Here is a 15665-nt window from a genome sequence, read left to right on the forward strand (position 1 = left end):
AGTTCGTCGGAATAAACCGAGGAACCACGTTCGTCGGAATTGTAGTTTTCCGATGAACTCTGGTCTCGTGTAGCCGCATCGTAATATCGTCGGAAGTTCGTCAGAATGACGTTTCTTGGTATTCGTCAGAAAGTCGTCGGAATTTCTGACGAAATTCCGACGAATTTTTTTTTCCGACGAAACGATACCGACGGACGGGTTCGTCGGAAATTCGTCGGAATAGACCGATTCCGACGAATTTCCGACGATTTCGGCCATCAGAATCCCCCTGTTTTCTTGTAGTGCGTGGTTCACCCCTAGGGTTACGCCCACGGGCAAAGAGAGATCTTATTATTGGAGGCGATATTGAGCTTACAAAGTGTAAGTTTAGGATTACTTCAAATACAAGATATATATAGTAGCATCTCGCATCTAAAACCCTAGACTATACAGACTCATGGGCATAAGCCCACGATCAGATGTAAAATACATAATAACTTGATGCAACGCTATTGATGCAACCGAATCGGTATGGTGTATGTGATGTAACATCTATCGCCTAGATGTAACATCCAAATTCAAGGCATATCAATGTCAGGTTTAATTTTTGTTAGCTTTTATATTGAAGTCAAGATATATACCATACATTATAATATAATAAACAATATTTTAATGAAAAAATTGCTAAAACGGAATAGAAAAATAAGTACATTGTCCCTTTGCCATAAATCTCTTTTTGGTCAGATTTGGACTTAGATACCCCTGATCAACTTTGAAAAATCATATCAATTATTTTAAGAATCACAAAAATATTGAAAAATATACAAAATGTATATAAACAAGAGACAAACATATGAAAAATACTTTGGTTGAATAAATATTTGTGGATCACAATTTCATATTTTGGTCTACCGATGGCAGAAAACATAATCTAGTGTCTACGAGGATGTAGATTGCATATTCGGCTAAGTACATGAATATTTGCAACCAACAGAACGTTAAATCGAGCATTTGTTATAATTCTAGCATGGTAGAATTAAAAGACTACCATTTCTTTTATTTATGAACTACAGTAGACAAAGTAGAATTAATAGACTACCATTTCTTTTATTTCTGAACTACAGTTGATTTGATTAACTAATTATTTCCAATATATCTACAAAGGCGAAATGACAAAATCTGCCATGTCTCATGACTCTGCGATAATATGATTCCATAATCTACCAAGTTCCTTTATTCTACGGACAACGTAATATATGTTCTATGAATTTCAAATTGTATATTTTCCTTAAATATCTCCAAAACCTGTTAAGAAAATATATTCTAAATCTATTTTCCTAAAATTTTTTTTTTTCCAAGTTAAATTTTTTTAAAAATATTGTGGTCTTCTTCTTGGTGAGACGATTTTTTTTTTGTTCATCCAAAAATTTTGAATTTCTTGTTAAAGAAGATGCATATCTATTCTTCTTGTGGGTTGTGGAAGTTTGATCCCCTTAAAGGATGGGGATTTGCGGTTGATAAGAACAAACGAGGTAGAGCATTGTACATGAAATTGACAAGTTCCTTTGAAGACCTAAGGCGTATGGCTTTTGAAAATTTTGGAATTGACCAAAACCTTTTCGAGCTTGAGTTAAGCTACTTACCTATGGTGTTAATCAGTTCAATAGACTGTCCCCCAGTTATCATTTAGAGTGATCGGCAAGTCAAAACTTTTCTTACATATGTACGTGGAAATACTTCTACAAGGTTATGTGCGTCTACTTCACCTATCAGTGGAAACAACGGTAACATTGGGGTTGATAATGAGAAATCTAACTCGCCTTTCAGAGAGCAAGGTGAACAATATTCGTTTCCACCTCGAGATGACACTGTTAGTTCATTGAATCAAGCAAGGATGTTGAAGATAATTGTAACTCAAACTGCTATGAAGAATATGAAGTTCTCGCCATAAGTGCAAAAGAAGATGATAGTGGAAAAATGTTCGGTTTTCTTTGATGGATGTTGTGAAGAGGGGTGAAACATTTCAAAACAAAACCATGTTAAAAGCAGCTTTGGAAATGTCAGCAATGAAGCATGACTTCGATTACAAAGTTGTGAAATCTGACAGAAAACTTTGGTACATCTGATGCATTGACAACCATTGCAAATGGAGTGTTCGGGCTGAGGGATTATCAGGTTCCCCATATTTCATCATCAAAAAATATGTGGCGGATCATACATGCGCTGCGTCGAGTATGAATAATGGCGGTCGGACAGCTTCTGCAATAACAATTGGCGGTCTAATAATGCATAGGTATGATGGTGTGAAAGAATGTCCCAAAACTAATGATGTCATACAGATTATGAGGATGGAACATGGATGCGAGATATTTAAGTCCTTAGCATGGGATGCTCGGGAGTTTGCAATTGGCATGGTTAGAGGTATTCCGGAGAAGAGTTTTGGAAAAAATCAAAAGTACTTGGACATGCTGAGAGAAGCTAATCCAAGAACGCATATATTTTATGAAACCGATGTTGATGGTAGATTCAGATTTCTCTTCGTTTCGTTTGGCCAATCAGTACGATGTTTTCAGACAGCCATGCGACAAGTTATTGTTGTTGATGGAACCTTTTTGAAGAGCAAATACAAAGGGATATTACTTGCTACGACAGCTTTAAATGGAAACTCTAACTTGTATCTTGTTGCATTTGCGGTTGTGGACTCAGAAAATGATCGTTCATGGGATTGGTTTATGAGACAGCTAAAGGTTGTTGTTGCGGACGAGCATTCTCTAGCTTTTATGTCAGACAGAAATGCCTCACTTTGTAAGGCAATAGAGAATTTGTATCCTCTTTCTCAACCTGGAATTTGCATCCACCATTTGTTGAATAATGTGGTCACACATTACAAAGGAAATGGACTGGCTGGTTGATTGCAAAAGATTCTAAAGCTTATAGAGTCATTGATTTTCAGAAGCGATTCCAAGCTGTGTGCTATATTAGTCCAGCTATTAGAAAATATTTAACAGATGCAGATGTTACAAAGTGAGCTCGCTGTCAGTTTCCAGGATTCTTGTATGACATCAGGACGATAAACCCAGCTGAATCAATAAACTCTGCTTTGCGCACACCAGGATAGTATCCAGTCATTCCTTTGTTCGATAGCATCAGAGAAATGCTGACCCTTTGGTTCTTCGAACGCCGCACACGAAGCAGGAAGCACACAAAACCATTAACTATTGCCATCGAGAAAAAGATAGACAAGCGGATTAATAAGGGTAAACGTTTCTGGTGCAGCCAGTTGACGAGTACTGTTTTTTGGTTCGCGGAGATACAATCGACTGCTTGGTTAATTTGGACAGAATAACCTGCTCATGTGGGAAATACGACCTGCTGAAAATCCCATGTAGACACGCAATCAAGGCTGGTTTAACAGTTGGTTGAGCCCCATCCTCACTAACGGATGACATGTACACGACTTCCACTTGAAGAACAGCTTATCAAGAAACTATCAATCCAATAGGTGTTCCTGAGGATAGTTGGGTTGTTCCAGATGATGTTCGGAATGCTAATGTGGTTCCTCCTGAATCAAGAAGAGGAGCAGGAAGGAGAAGAAAGCGCAGATACAAGACAGTTGAAGACAAACTCCGTTCATCGCAAGGAGATCAAGAAAAAAAGAGGCGAAGATGCAGTAGATGTGGCGAAGAGAATCATAACAGAGCTACATGTGACAGAGCTATTTAGCCAGTTTGTTGTTTTGGATTTTCTTGGTTTTTATTAGCTTGTTATTCATTATGGTGTTGGTTAGTTGATTTACTTGTTTTGCTTGGTTTTGGATTTTATTTTTCTTCGTTATGGATATTAGACATCTTGTTATCTCTCTTGTATTTTTACTGCAATTTACTGCAACATTAATCTCTTTCCTACCCAATAAACTCAGACAAGAAGATTGTGAACTGAAGCAATTAACTGAAGCTACTAGCTTTGAAACAACAGAAAACAAATGATAAGTATATAGTCAGCAACCGAAAGTAAACAAGAAGCCATCAGGTGTATTATAGTCGATCATAATGAAAACAACAATGCAAACTTAAGCTATTTTGAACCCATCAAACTCAGACAACAAGCAACCAATCACTGGAACTTGCTCAGACAGTATGAGAAGTCCATATTCCTACGATTTATCCCACAACAACCAAAGCCACCGTCGTAATCTTTAGCTTATGTTTCATCTCCTGTGAAACTCTAGCAATCTCTAAGTTCACCTTCTCTTTGAGCTTTTCCGACATCTCAGCTTCAACTCTAACAATCTCAGACTTCACTTTTTCCATAACCATTTCTTCAAACTTCGTAATCTCTTGAGCAACTCTCTCATGTTTCGCATCTACTATCCGTATCTCGTCAATCAAAGCATCATCAAGCCATTTAAATAGATGATTCTTAGTTTTTCTCTATCGCAAAAGAAACCAAAAATCAGCCAGTATCGTTTTTACTGCAACACAAAATCGAAACATAGACTTACATCTCTTGCGATTTGGCATTTGTAGAATCGTCGATATCTATTCTCCGCCGTCGATGAACCAAAAGTTGTTATACCCTCGCCACACCAACATCTTGTAGGCACACCATGATTAGAGATTCGAGGAAAACGAGCAGAAGAAGTTGACGAACTGGTCATTGTGATTTCGTTTCGAGATTCACAGGATTCGCAGACAAAGAAACCTAATCCTCTTTTCTCTCAACTTTATTTTCTTAAGTTTTGACAAATGAAAAGAAAATCACGTGTTTAGGGGTATGTGGATCCGGGTTTACGGTCAGGTTTTAAGAACTTTCGGGTGGGCCTAGTGGGTATAAACCATAAACGGTTATACTCTATAACCCTTATATTGGCTGCTAAAATACTACACACTAATACACTAAAATCGACATCTGAGAACTATATGAAGACAAAATTTGAAAATACTAATTTCTATAACTATAACTTAATAATCTATAAAATCATCATGTTACTATACTTAATTCTTAATTTTTAAACAAAAAATTCTTATTCATTCTTTATATGATTTAGGGAATTGTATTTGAATCCTATCTATTTTAAAGTTTATGATATGAATCCAAGCTAATTTAGGGTTTGGGGTATGAATCATAGCTAATTTAGGTTTTAGGGTATGAATCATAGCTAATTTAGGGTTTAGGGTATGAATCATAGTTAATTTAGGTTTTAGGGTATGAATCATAGCTAATTTAGGGTTTAGGGTATTTTAGAGTTTAGGGTATACACCCTATGTGATTTATTTCCTAAAAGTAAATCATAAAACAATAAAATAGTAGCAAAGCAATAATTCCATAACAATAAGAGTAATGTAAGAATCAAATAACTATGTCTTAAACCCAAAGATGAAACAAACTAGAAATCTAAGAGCATCAAGCAAGAACATCAAAAACTCAACCGAGTTGAACAGGTTTCACCGGAGCACGCTTTGGAGGCTTAAATGTGGACATCCGAGACTGCAAGACCGCATCATTTGCTGCTTCCCAAAGATCATACGCTATCTTGTGTCGGGCTTCTTTGATGTTCTCGTCATTCACCAAAGAGAAATCTAAGCCAAGTAGATGACACTCTATGAACTTCAACAAATAAGCACCACAATCATCACCACTCATGTTTAGGCCGTGCATGGGGACATATGAAACAGTATACTGTTTCACATTGAAATCTTTCTTCCTCTCTGGCGACTGGACAGCCTTGACGATTCGTGGAATGAGGACGGCAAAAGCTTCCACGACCCTGTTGTTCTTCTTACCCCCACAATCGAAGACATCAACTGTCTGGTTCACAAGATTGACGCAAACAGAGATCCAGTGGATTTGGTTAACACAGATAGGGATGTAGAGACGATCGACATCAACGCTCCATACTGAACATGTGCTTCCATGATATGGAAGGTCACCTCTTCCATACTCGAGAAAATGGTCGTCGATTTTGTACCCTCTCATGTTTCCATCAAACTTGCCATAGGCCGTGATGATCTGATTACTGAACATACAGTTCATAAATGTGACTCGGTCTGGTCTCCACCGAGGCAATGCGGTTCTTTCTCGAAACAAATACATCATGGCGTCCATGTCCTGAAAAAGAAAATACAATTTTGTTTAGGAATGAGAACCAACAACAAAATTCAATCTGCAAAATAATCCTGAGCTAAACACCAAATATTAGCCCCAATTATCCGCGAAGCTAACTCTGCATCAAAGATTTGTAAAGGAATGGTGTGATGATGTTTATGAGGTAGATTTGAGAAAAATAAGTAAAACAATTCAAATACAACTTACGTGGGATTGAGGTCCATTCAATTAGTTTGGCCCATTTGTCTTCTGGAAGGAAAACCAATTCGTAGTCTTTGGCTTTGCAACGGACTTCTAGATCATAACTATCAGTCAAGAATGGTGTTTTGAAGATCTATGGCCGAAAAGAAGTCGTTGGCGTATTGAAAGGAGAAGGTTCTTCGGACTGCTTGTCTTGAGTTGGATCAAAACCGTCAACTTTTGACTCTTGTGTAAGGTTTCCCATTGTCTTCTGTAAATGCTCTTGGGTCCCTACATTGACATCTAAGGTGCTAAATAAGCTGCCAAACACATCAGACAAGTCTGCATCCTGGTTATAAAACACAAAACATGACATTAATAATTTTTAAAGAAATATTTTACAAAGCAAGACATCCATCCTTACAATAATATTACACACATGATCCAAAACATCATCCTTACATAAATATTACACACAGCAAAGACAACATCATCCTTACAATAATATTACAAACCGTAAGAACATCAACCACAAACAGGAAAAAGAATAGTAACCAAAGACATGAAAATAGAACAGCAACTGAAGACATGAAAAAGGATCTACTTCTTGTTTACCTTTGTCTGAGACCTTGTCTTCGCAGCATTCGCAGGACCACCAGTGTGAGCAGTCGCAGAAGCTCGACTGCGAGAAGGAGCAGAAGCTGCACTGTGAGAAGGAGCAAGACCACAAGTAGAAACCGAAGCAGGAGCTTTGGTAGAAGCCGGAGTAGGAGCAGGAGAACGAGCAGAAACCGAAGGAGGTGCTTCAGTAGGAACCGAAGCAGTAGCAGCAGCAGCAGCAGAAGGAGTCCAAAACGGATCAGCACCACGAGTCTGAGTATTAGCAGGCGCACCACCCTGAGTCTGAGATGAAAGGATCTTCTCCTCTAATTTGATAAAGCGGTCTTTAATAAACTCGCATACCTCGAGCCCTAAGGCAGTAAAAGAAGAGTTAAACATACTCTGGATATAACACTTCATTTCCTCTTCAAGATCTCTATATTTCTCGGTTGATCTTTGGCAAAGTAACCTCTTCTTCCTTGACTCGGCACCAGTATCCTGAAACATGTTCTTCCTCTTCTTAGCAGGAGACACACAGGTGCTTTCTATTTCATCTTCAATTTCAATATCACTTGTCTCTACAGCCGCTTCTTCATATGAACCATCTTCCTCAGAACTGTACTGAAATTGTTTTACTGTTTCCTTATAAGCCCAAACATGCTTACTCCAATCATACTTATTTGGCTGCATGTCAATGATTAGATCGACTCTTTCATCCTTCATCTCAGAGGGTCGAGCAAACTCAACATGCGTAATCACGTCTTTGAAATTTCCAGATGTAGAAATGCATGGAAACACATCTCCCTACAAAAAATATACAATTTAAAAAAAGATTAAAGACACAATAATTTAAGAACTGTGGACATCAATAACATCAATTAAAGGAAACACAACTTACGGTGGATGCAAAATTAGACTCTATGCTAATAATATCCCCTCATAGGAAATTTTAGCAGATCATTTTCAATTCCTGCACCTCATGGTAGTTACGCCTTCTCTCAGTTTCTGACCCAAAAGAGACCCAATGTCTGGAACAGCCTCCATCGACCAAATCTGAAGTACATACGAGAATCCATTTACGACATAACTGTTTTGCGTCTTCACTTTATCCCTACCTTTGATAATGGAACTCACCAGCATATCAAAAGAGTGAAGACCCAACAGATATTTCCTCATCTTCTCGAAATCCATCACCAGCTTGATGTACTTGTGTGGGATCCACACCTTCTAATCCTTCGCCATAAGAATACCGGCAATCACACACAAATACACCAACCTCAGCCTATCAACACGAGACCAGGTATTACACAACTTCAGATGCACCTTCCTGATTTACTGAACCGAAATATGTTTTGTCTCCTTAGCAACTTACTCCAAAACCCTCCATCATATTCCCAGTCATCAATCTCCAAGTCAGGCTCGTCTTTGTGTTTCAGACCTGTGATCGCATAGAATTCTTGCATTGAAAATCTGAGAGGCCTCCTAGCATAATGGAACCACAACTCATAACGCTTTGCGGTCAGATGCTGCTTACAAACGAAGGTGTGGATCGCTCTTACCGAAAGCTGAAGCTTGTGTACATAAATGGCCACAACCTGAGCAAATAGCGGATCCTCCAACACTTCTTTGTACTTGTCTGGACAGTACTTCTCCACCTTCTGAAGTATGGAAGTTCGACAACTGTTGTTGACCTTCTCAACTTGTGTTTCAGTTCCCTCTTTGAATAAGCATTTAGGCAACTGATCAATCGTCATACCTATGGACAAGGAAAGAAACACAATCACTACAGTAAATATTCATAAAACAAATGCATCATAATACAAGTCACAAGATAAAACAACAGTTACAAGAGATTAGTTTCCACAAAAACAATTTAACAAAAACTCAAAAAAGTAGGAAACTTTGATAAGATTGAAGCCTAAATAATTCACAGAAACAAAAATCGCAACCTATGACAGTCAAAATCACTCTTAAAAAGACTCAAGTAAAAGATACAAAGACATGCAAAAATTCATAAACAAACCTGAGGAGAATCGATTGGTTTGCTTGAAACTATGGCTGAGAGAGTAAGAGCGGAGCGATAAGGCACGAGTTCAGTTATCAGCGATGTACGAGCTTCAGTGGTCTTCGGCGACTTACTTGAGACCGAGTCTCGAAGTGAGACGAGGTCTCTGAGACTTCGATTGAGAAGAAGAAGAACACCGGCGGAGTATTACCGGCCAGAAGGACACCGGCGATGGCGAGATCCCCTTTTGGAGCATTTCAAATCATCTTTTCTCTCTATCGCCAAAGGAGGAGGCAACAATTAGGGTTCGTCGGGCTTTGTCAATTTCCTCTTTTGTATTTTTTTTTTAATATTTTTTTTAATAATTAAATTAACAAAAAACTTTTTTTTTCTTTTTTTAAAAAAAAAATTAAATTAACAAAAACGTTTAAAAGATTAGATTAGGAGTTTAATTGGGTTTACAGAAAAAAAAATGGCATTGGGACAACTTATAATTCATATTATGGCAAAGGGACAATCTATTTTAATATATATATTTGTTGTATATTTTGGTTTTATTAAAGTGATATTAGTCTATCTTTGAAAGCCTCAAAGTCAATTAACTAATTATGTTTTACTGATCAAAACAAATAAACTAACCCCTTAATAAAATTGTGAATGTCACATTTACATAGTCTTAAGGATCGTAGCATTGACATATAAATAGTCATAAGCGGTGCACGTTGTTTTTTTACTTGTTTCCCCTTTTCTCAAAATAAACAAAGAGTACAAAAATCAAAGAAGATGATAGCTGCTTTAGCAAATTTGATCTTTTCAACTGTAACTTTCTTGTCCAATTCGATTTCTTATGTGATCTTCCACGTCGCAGCATGTTCCTTCTGTCTATTTGTTCAGACCTTCAAGATTCCAGGGGAAGCCATTTATGCCTTGATCAAGCTGGTAAGAGATACATCCGAGTCTTGTTTTCTCAAATTATGCAAACTAGGTGTTGATGTAATCAGTGAAATGTTTACTACATTGTTTGACCTGGCGAAAGGACGAGCCATGAAAATATCAGATTTGATTTTATTGACGATCGGTAATGTGAGTGAGAAAGGTATGCCATGGCTTAATCAATTTCTTGAGGAATGGCCGAAAGTTTTCGACGGATTTGTTGAAATGGTATTAACCGTGGTTAGTGGTTTGTGGAATAATTACAAAGATTCTTTGTATTATGTTTACCGAAAGTTACTTGAGTAGACTATATCTGATGTAAATCTATGCATTCCAACATTTTCTTCAAACTTTCAACCTTCAAGTCATAGTTTCTTTATTTCTATATTTCAGATTGTAAATAAAGGATATGGTTTCTTAGGTCCGTAACAAATTATGATAATAGTTACGGCGGGTTACTAACAGTAAACCATTCTCCTGTAAATCAAAAACTAGTCTAATTTTTTTTTAAACTAGTCTAAATTTAAGATATGGAGTACTAAAACAATAGGCTTATAGTTTCTGAACAGTCGTGCACTCACGTTTTGGGTAAATTTTCTAGAGTTAGTTTGCTTGCATGAGTAGCCAATTATAAGAGAGACTTTAAGCAGATGTCTGGCTATTTTCACTTAATTTTCGTAGGTCCGTGGCCACTATAATACATACTACATGTGGCGATGCATAAATATTTTCTTGAAGACTCCCAATAGAAAAGGTGTGGAGCGGATTGGAGAACAATATAAAAAATCATACAAAATTGTTACTATTATCCGCGCCACACCCATTACTAATCTCGAGTTTAGATATACTGTACTTGAACAACACTCTTTTCTAACCAGTTGTAAAGAGACTTTCCTCGGATGTCTAGTCTTTTCACTTATACAATAAGTACCGGAACAGTAAAATGAAAGAGCGATCAACAAACACTGCTAGAAAATTTCGATATAGCCACGAAGCTGGCAAGGAAAATCGTGGCTAAATCAAAGAAATCACGGTTTAGCTACGGTTTAGACATGATTTAGAAATAGCTACGACAACAAGAAAATCGACATGGCTAAAATAGCTACGATCTAGCCACATAATAAATGTGGCTAATATAGGGACAGTTTAGCCACAGAATAATAGTAGCTATACATCTAGCCACGATTTTACCATGTTCATTTATGTGGCTATAGTTTTAGCCATTACGTCGCCACGTCATTTCGGTGACTGTTTTTATAGCCACGATTTGCCACGTTATTTCTGTGGCTATATATTGTTTATATAGCTTGTTCGTAGTAGTTAGAAATTAATATGTGCAGATCTCTCTTTGGAAGTTTTCCATTTTATCCGGAGGTAGAAACTAGGTACTGAGCCGAGATTTCTCCAGGCAAAGATCGAATGTCAGCGTCCTGCTCGGAATCAGAAGTAATGATTTTTTGGATTGTTTATCCCCAACGCCCGGTCTTCCTCTTTTATAGCCTATTACTTTATTTTTGCCTCTAAGTCGGCACAATCTTTGACCGTCCTTTGACTAAGTGGCAGAGTTCAGTTTAATTGACGGGCTTTGTCTGAGTAACCCACCTCCAACAACTCTTGAATTTATGTTTTATAGTAGTTTTTGAGGCATAAAAAGGTTTTGTATTTCACCTATCTCATCTTTTTGTAGTCTTCGATATTGCAAATGTTTTTGTATCTAAGAAAATGTATAATCTGTTTATCGAACAAAAACAAAAAATGTATATTATTACCATATTACTAAAAATAGGAACCAAAACCAAACACAACCTTGGATTTTCAGTTTTAGCATCTTTAATTTAGATCGTGGATTTTTCAAACATGGGTTGGCTAAATTTAGTGTACACCCTAATTCTTTGTGTATATAAACCCCCTTTCAGCTAATTCCCACAAAAAGCAGAAAGAAGAAAGATCAATAAGAGAAATTAGATCAATAGGGGAAAATATCACTTTCTCCGAAGAGAAAATGAAGGCATGTGTGATATTAATGTTGGTGATTTGTGCCGCTGTGATTGTGGAGCAATCAGAGGCTAAAAAAGACAAGATATATTTAAGTCCACACATCTTTGACCCATGCCATGGTCCTAACCCTCCAGCGGGATGTCATCCTCCTCATGATGGACCTCCTGTCCCTGCCAACAAATACACGCGTGGTTGCTTAAAAATTCACCGATGCCGAGGTGGAGGGTAAATTTAACATGATATTCCTTTGCATTGATCCATTTTCTCTTATATGATATATACCAAGTATAACTGATATACATATTTGCATAAGTACATGTATATGAGAACTTATATATGTTTATTTATAAATTTATTCTTTTAAATTCAGTTCACAAGTTCATATCTTGTCTTTTTTTTAAAACTGGTATGTGTGTGTTATTATTGTTGAGATTTTTTATGAGCATTCGTCCTAACAACCTATCACACACACGAGCTCTCTCTCTCTCTCTCTCACACACACACACACACACACATATATAATATCTGATTCTAGTGAACTGTAATCTTCTTAACAACAAAAAGGTTTAATCAAAACACGTTTTTCTAAATACTGAAATGTGTTATGCCTACAAAAACTAACAAAATACAAATATCCCTAGAGTAAACTGCACTGTAACAAACTTATCCAGGAAAACTAGGTTGTAATTGTAAGCAGATACGATAAGATCCTACATTTACTCTATGCAATATACTCTCCCCTGTTTTAGAAAGTAGTTGTTAATATGTAACTTAATCTCCAAGTCTCGAGTCTGTATATAAGCGTATGTCTATTCACATTAATAAGATATGTGAAATATATTCCTAACATGGTATCAAGAGCAAACTGACAACCCTAATTTTTTTTCCTCTACGCCGTCAACCCTTTTTATTCTCTCTTATTCTTTCTTTTCTCTCCATTCTCTATCAACTCTCACCATGATGGCTCATCACAATGAAATCGTTGATGATACCCAACACTTGTTGAATGTTAACATGATCAACATAACAAAACTCACATCCACAAACTTCATGACATGGAATCTGCAGGTCCATGCTCTCCTTGATGGCTACAACTTGGCGGGATACGTTGACGGCTCCACACAGGCACCTGAAGAAACAATAACCGTCGACAATGTTGTCTCTGCCAATCCAGCCTACACAAAATGGCGCCGTCAGGGTCGTCTGATCTACAGGGGTCTCATCGGATCTCTGTCTCCATCTATTCAGGCGCTCGTCACCAATACCAAAAGCTCTCATGACGTCTGTAAAGCCCTCAGTGCAACTTACGCAACTCCTTCTCGTGGTCATATTCAACAACTTCGACTACAATTGAAACACTTCACCAAGGGCGACAAAAGCATTGATGAATACATGAGAGGGCTCACAACTCGCTTTGACCAACTAGGTCTCCTTGGTAAACCGCTTGATCACGAAGACAAGATCGAGTACATCGTTGATGGTCTTCCCGAGGAATACAAATCCGTGGCAGAGCAAGTCGAGGGCCGTGACACAACCCCCTCCATCATCGAAATCCATGAAAAACTGATCAACAAAGAGGCCAAACTTCTTGCGATGACTACTCCTGTATCAACCACAATTCCAATGACTGCTAACGTAGCCTCCACACGACCGAAGCAGTATCATCAACAGCAAAACAGAGGAAGCAATTCCAACTGGAACAAAAACTACAAGACAAATGCCACGAAAGGCTACCAGGGTAAGTGTCAAATCTGCTCGGTGTTCGGTCATAGCGCACGTCGATGCCCTCAGATGCAACAACAATACACAAACATTGGAGCTTCCCCCTTTCGTCCATGGCAACCACGAGCTAACATGGCCCTAGCTGCTCAGAACCCGTCTGCTGCATGGCTTCTCGACTCTGGTGTGACACACCATCTCACAAGCGAACTGAATCAGATGTCTCTTCTCCAACCCTATGGTGGTGATGACTCTGTTATGATAGGAGACGACTCTGGTCTCTCCATTACGCATACTGGTTCCATCTCTCTACCTTCCTCTACACGGAAGTTACACTTGAATGATGTTCTCTGTGTACCAAACATCAAAAAGAACTTAGTCTCAGTTTACCGCCTATGTAATGCTAATAAGGTCTCAGTTGAATTTTTTCCTGCTTCCTTTCAGGTGAAGGATCTCAGCTCGGGGGTCCCGTTAATCCAAGGCAAGACCAAGGATGAGTTGTACGAGTGGACAGCCAATCCTTCCACCCTCAAATCCTTCTTCGCCTCCTCACCACCACAAATCACTCTACCCATTTGGCATTACCGGCTAGGCCACCCATCAGCTTCTATTCTTAAAAATGTTGTTTCAAATTTCTCTTTACCTTATCACAAATCTGTATCTTCAAGTACTTTGTGCTCAGATTATTCTATCAAAAAAACACACAAGCTTCCCTTTCACCGAACCTCTATCTCTTCATCTCACCCTTTACAAATCATCTTTACAGATCTCTGGTCTTCACCTATTGTCTCAGTAGATCAATACAAGTATTATCTTGTTCTTGTGGATCACTACAGCCGTTATACATGGATTTATCCACTTAAGCTAAAGTCACAAGTCCGAGACACATTCAAGCTATTCAAAGCCCTTGTCGAAAACCATTTCTTTACCAAGATAGGGACTCTCTACTCAGATAATGGAGGTGAATTTATAGCGCTTCGTCAACTCCTAGCTGAAGCTGGTATTTCACATCTAACCTCTCCACCTCACACACCGAAGCATAATGGCATTTCCGAATGGAAGCATAGACACATTGTTGAGACGGGCTTCTCCGTGCTCACTCACGCATCAATGCCAAAATCATACTGGTCATATGCCTTCTCCACCGCCACTTACCTTATCAACTGCATGCCCACTCCAGTTCTACATATGGACTCTCCATTTCACAAACTCTTTGGAACACAACCAAACTACATGAAGCTGCGAGTCTATGGAAGTCTCTGCTTTCCGTGGCTCAGACCTTACACTTCACGTAAACTTGAAGATAGGTCAATGCCATGCGTCTTCATAGGATACTCTCCTACACAAAGCGGCTATCTTTTCCTTCAACCTACACAAAGCATATGCATTTCACGCCATGTAAGGTTCGATGAGTCCGTTTTTCCATTCCAAACACCACAATGATCAACCACACCCGCGACTCCTTCCCCACCTACAGCCGCATCAAACCTCTCACCACCAGTCACCATCATACCAACAACAACCTACCCACAACCACCTCCCAATATCAACCCAATGCCACCACTCGTGCAACAAACGGGGACTCCGAGCTCAGGTCCTCATCAGTCTGGTTAGTAAATTCACCAACTCCTCCCCTTAGTAATACTAACGGTTGTAACTTGAGTGCAGAGTTCTCCGCTGAGTCATCTAACTCCCTTCACTCTTCACCGACGGCCTCTAGCTCCTCTCCATCGGTTCCTGATCAGCAACACACACCAACACCTTCTACAACATCCATTGATCCAGCAAGCCCTTCTCCACCGATTCCTCCTGCTCAAAACAATAACCATCCCATGGTCACACGCAGGAAGAACAATATCTCAAAACCAAACTCTTAATACAACTATGCTGCAGCTCTCACCAGTCACTTCCCAGCAGAACCAAACACCTTGACTCAAGCTCTCAAGGACAAACAGTGGCGCGGTTCAATGTCCACAGAAATTGATGCATTTGCTCGAAATGGAACCTATCAACTGGTTCCTCGACAACCTCACTACAACGTCATCGGATGCCGCTGGCTCTACAAGAACAAATTCAACTCCAACGGCACACACCGCTGCTGTAAGTCTCTCTTAGTCGCAAAAGGATACAATCAAGAGTATGGTCG

At 38.7% G+C, this 15665-nt stretch overlaps 3 protein-coding genes across 3 annotated transcripts; 2 read left to right on the forward strand and 1 right to left on the reverse strand.

The window, feature by feature from the left end:
- Nucleotides 1–4139: 4139 nt before the first annotated feature.
- On the reverse strand, nt 4140–4636 carry LOC106302589 (uncharacterized protein At4g04775-like). The gene is made up of 2 exons (XM_013739062.1): nt 4481–4636; nt 4140–4409 (listed from the first exon to the last, which is right to left on the reverse strand). Exons 1-2 carry the CDS (start codon nt 4634–4636, stop codon nt 4140–4142), a joined length of 426 nt encoding a protein of 141 aa, XP_013594516.1.
- Nucleotides 4637–11740: 7104 nt separating this feature from the next.
- LOC106305358 (protein RALF-like 26) lies at nt 11741–12169 on the forward strand. Its single transcript, XM_013741737.1, has one exon. It carries the CDS (start codon nt 11805–11807, stop codon nt 12027–12029), a length of 225 nt encoding a protein of 74 aa, XP_013597191.1. The 5' UTR covers nt 11741–11804; the 3' UTR covers nt 12030–12169.
- A 2789-nt stretch (nt 12170–14958) lies between these two features.
- On the forward strand, nt 14959–15396 carry LOC106302590 (putative protein TPRXL). The gene has a single exon (XM_013739064.1). It carries the CDS (start codon nt 14959–14961, stop codon nt 15394–15396), a length of 438 nt encoding a protein of 145 aa, XP_013594518.1.
- Nucleotides 15397–15665: the final 269 nt, after the last annotated feature.

This window comes from Brassica oleracea, chromosome C7 (assembly GCF_000695525.1).
Source record: "Brassica oleracea var. oleracea cultivar TO1000 chromosome C7, BOL, whole genome shotgun sequence".
NCBI classification, from domain to species: Eukaryota; Viridiplantae; Streptophyta; class Magnoliopsida; order Brassicales; family Brassicaceae; genus Brassica; species Brassica oleracea.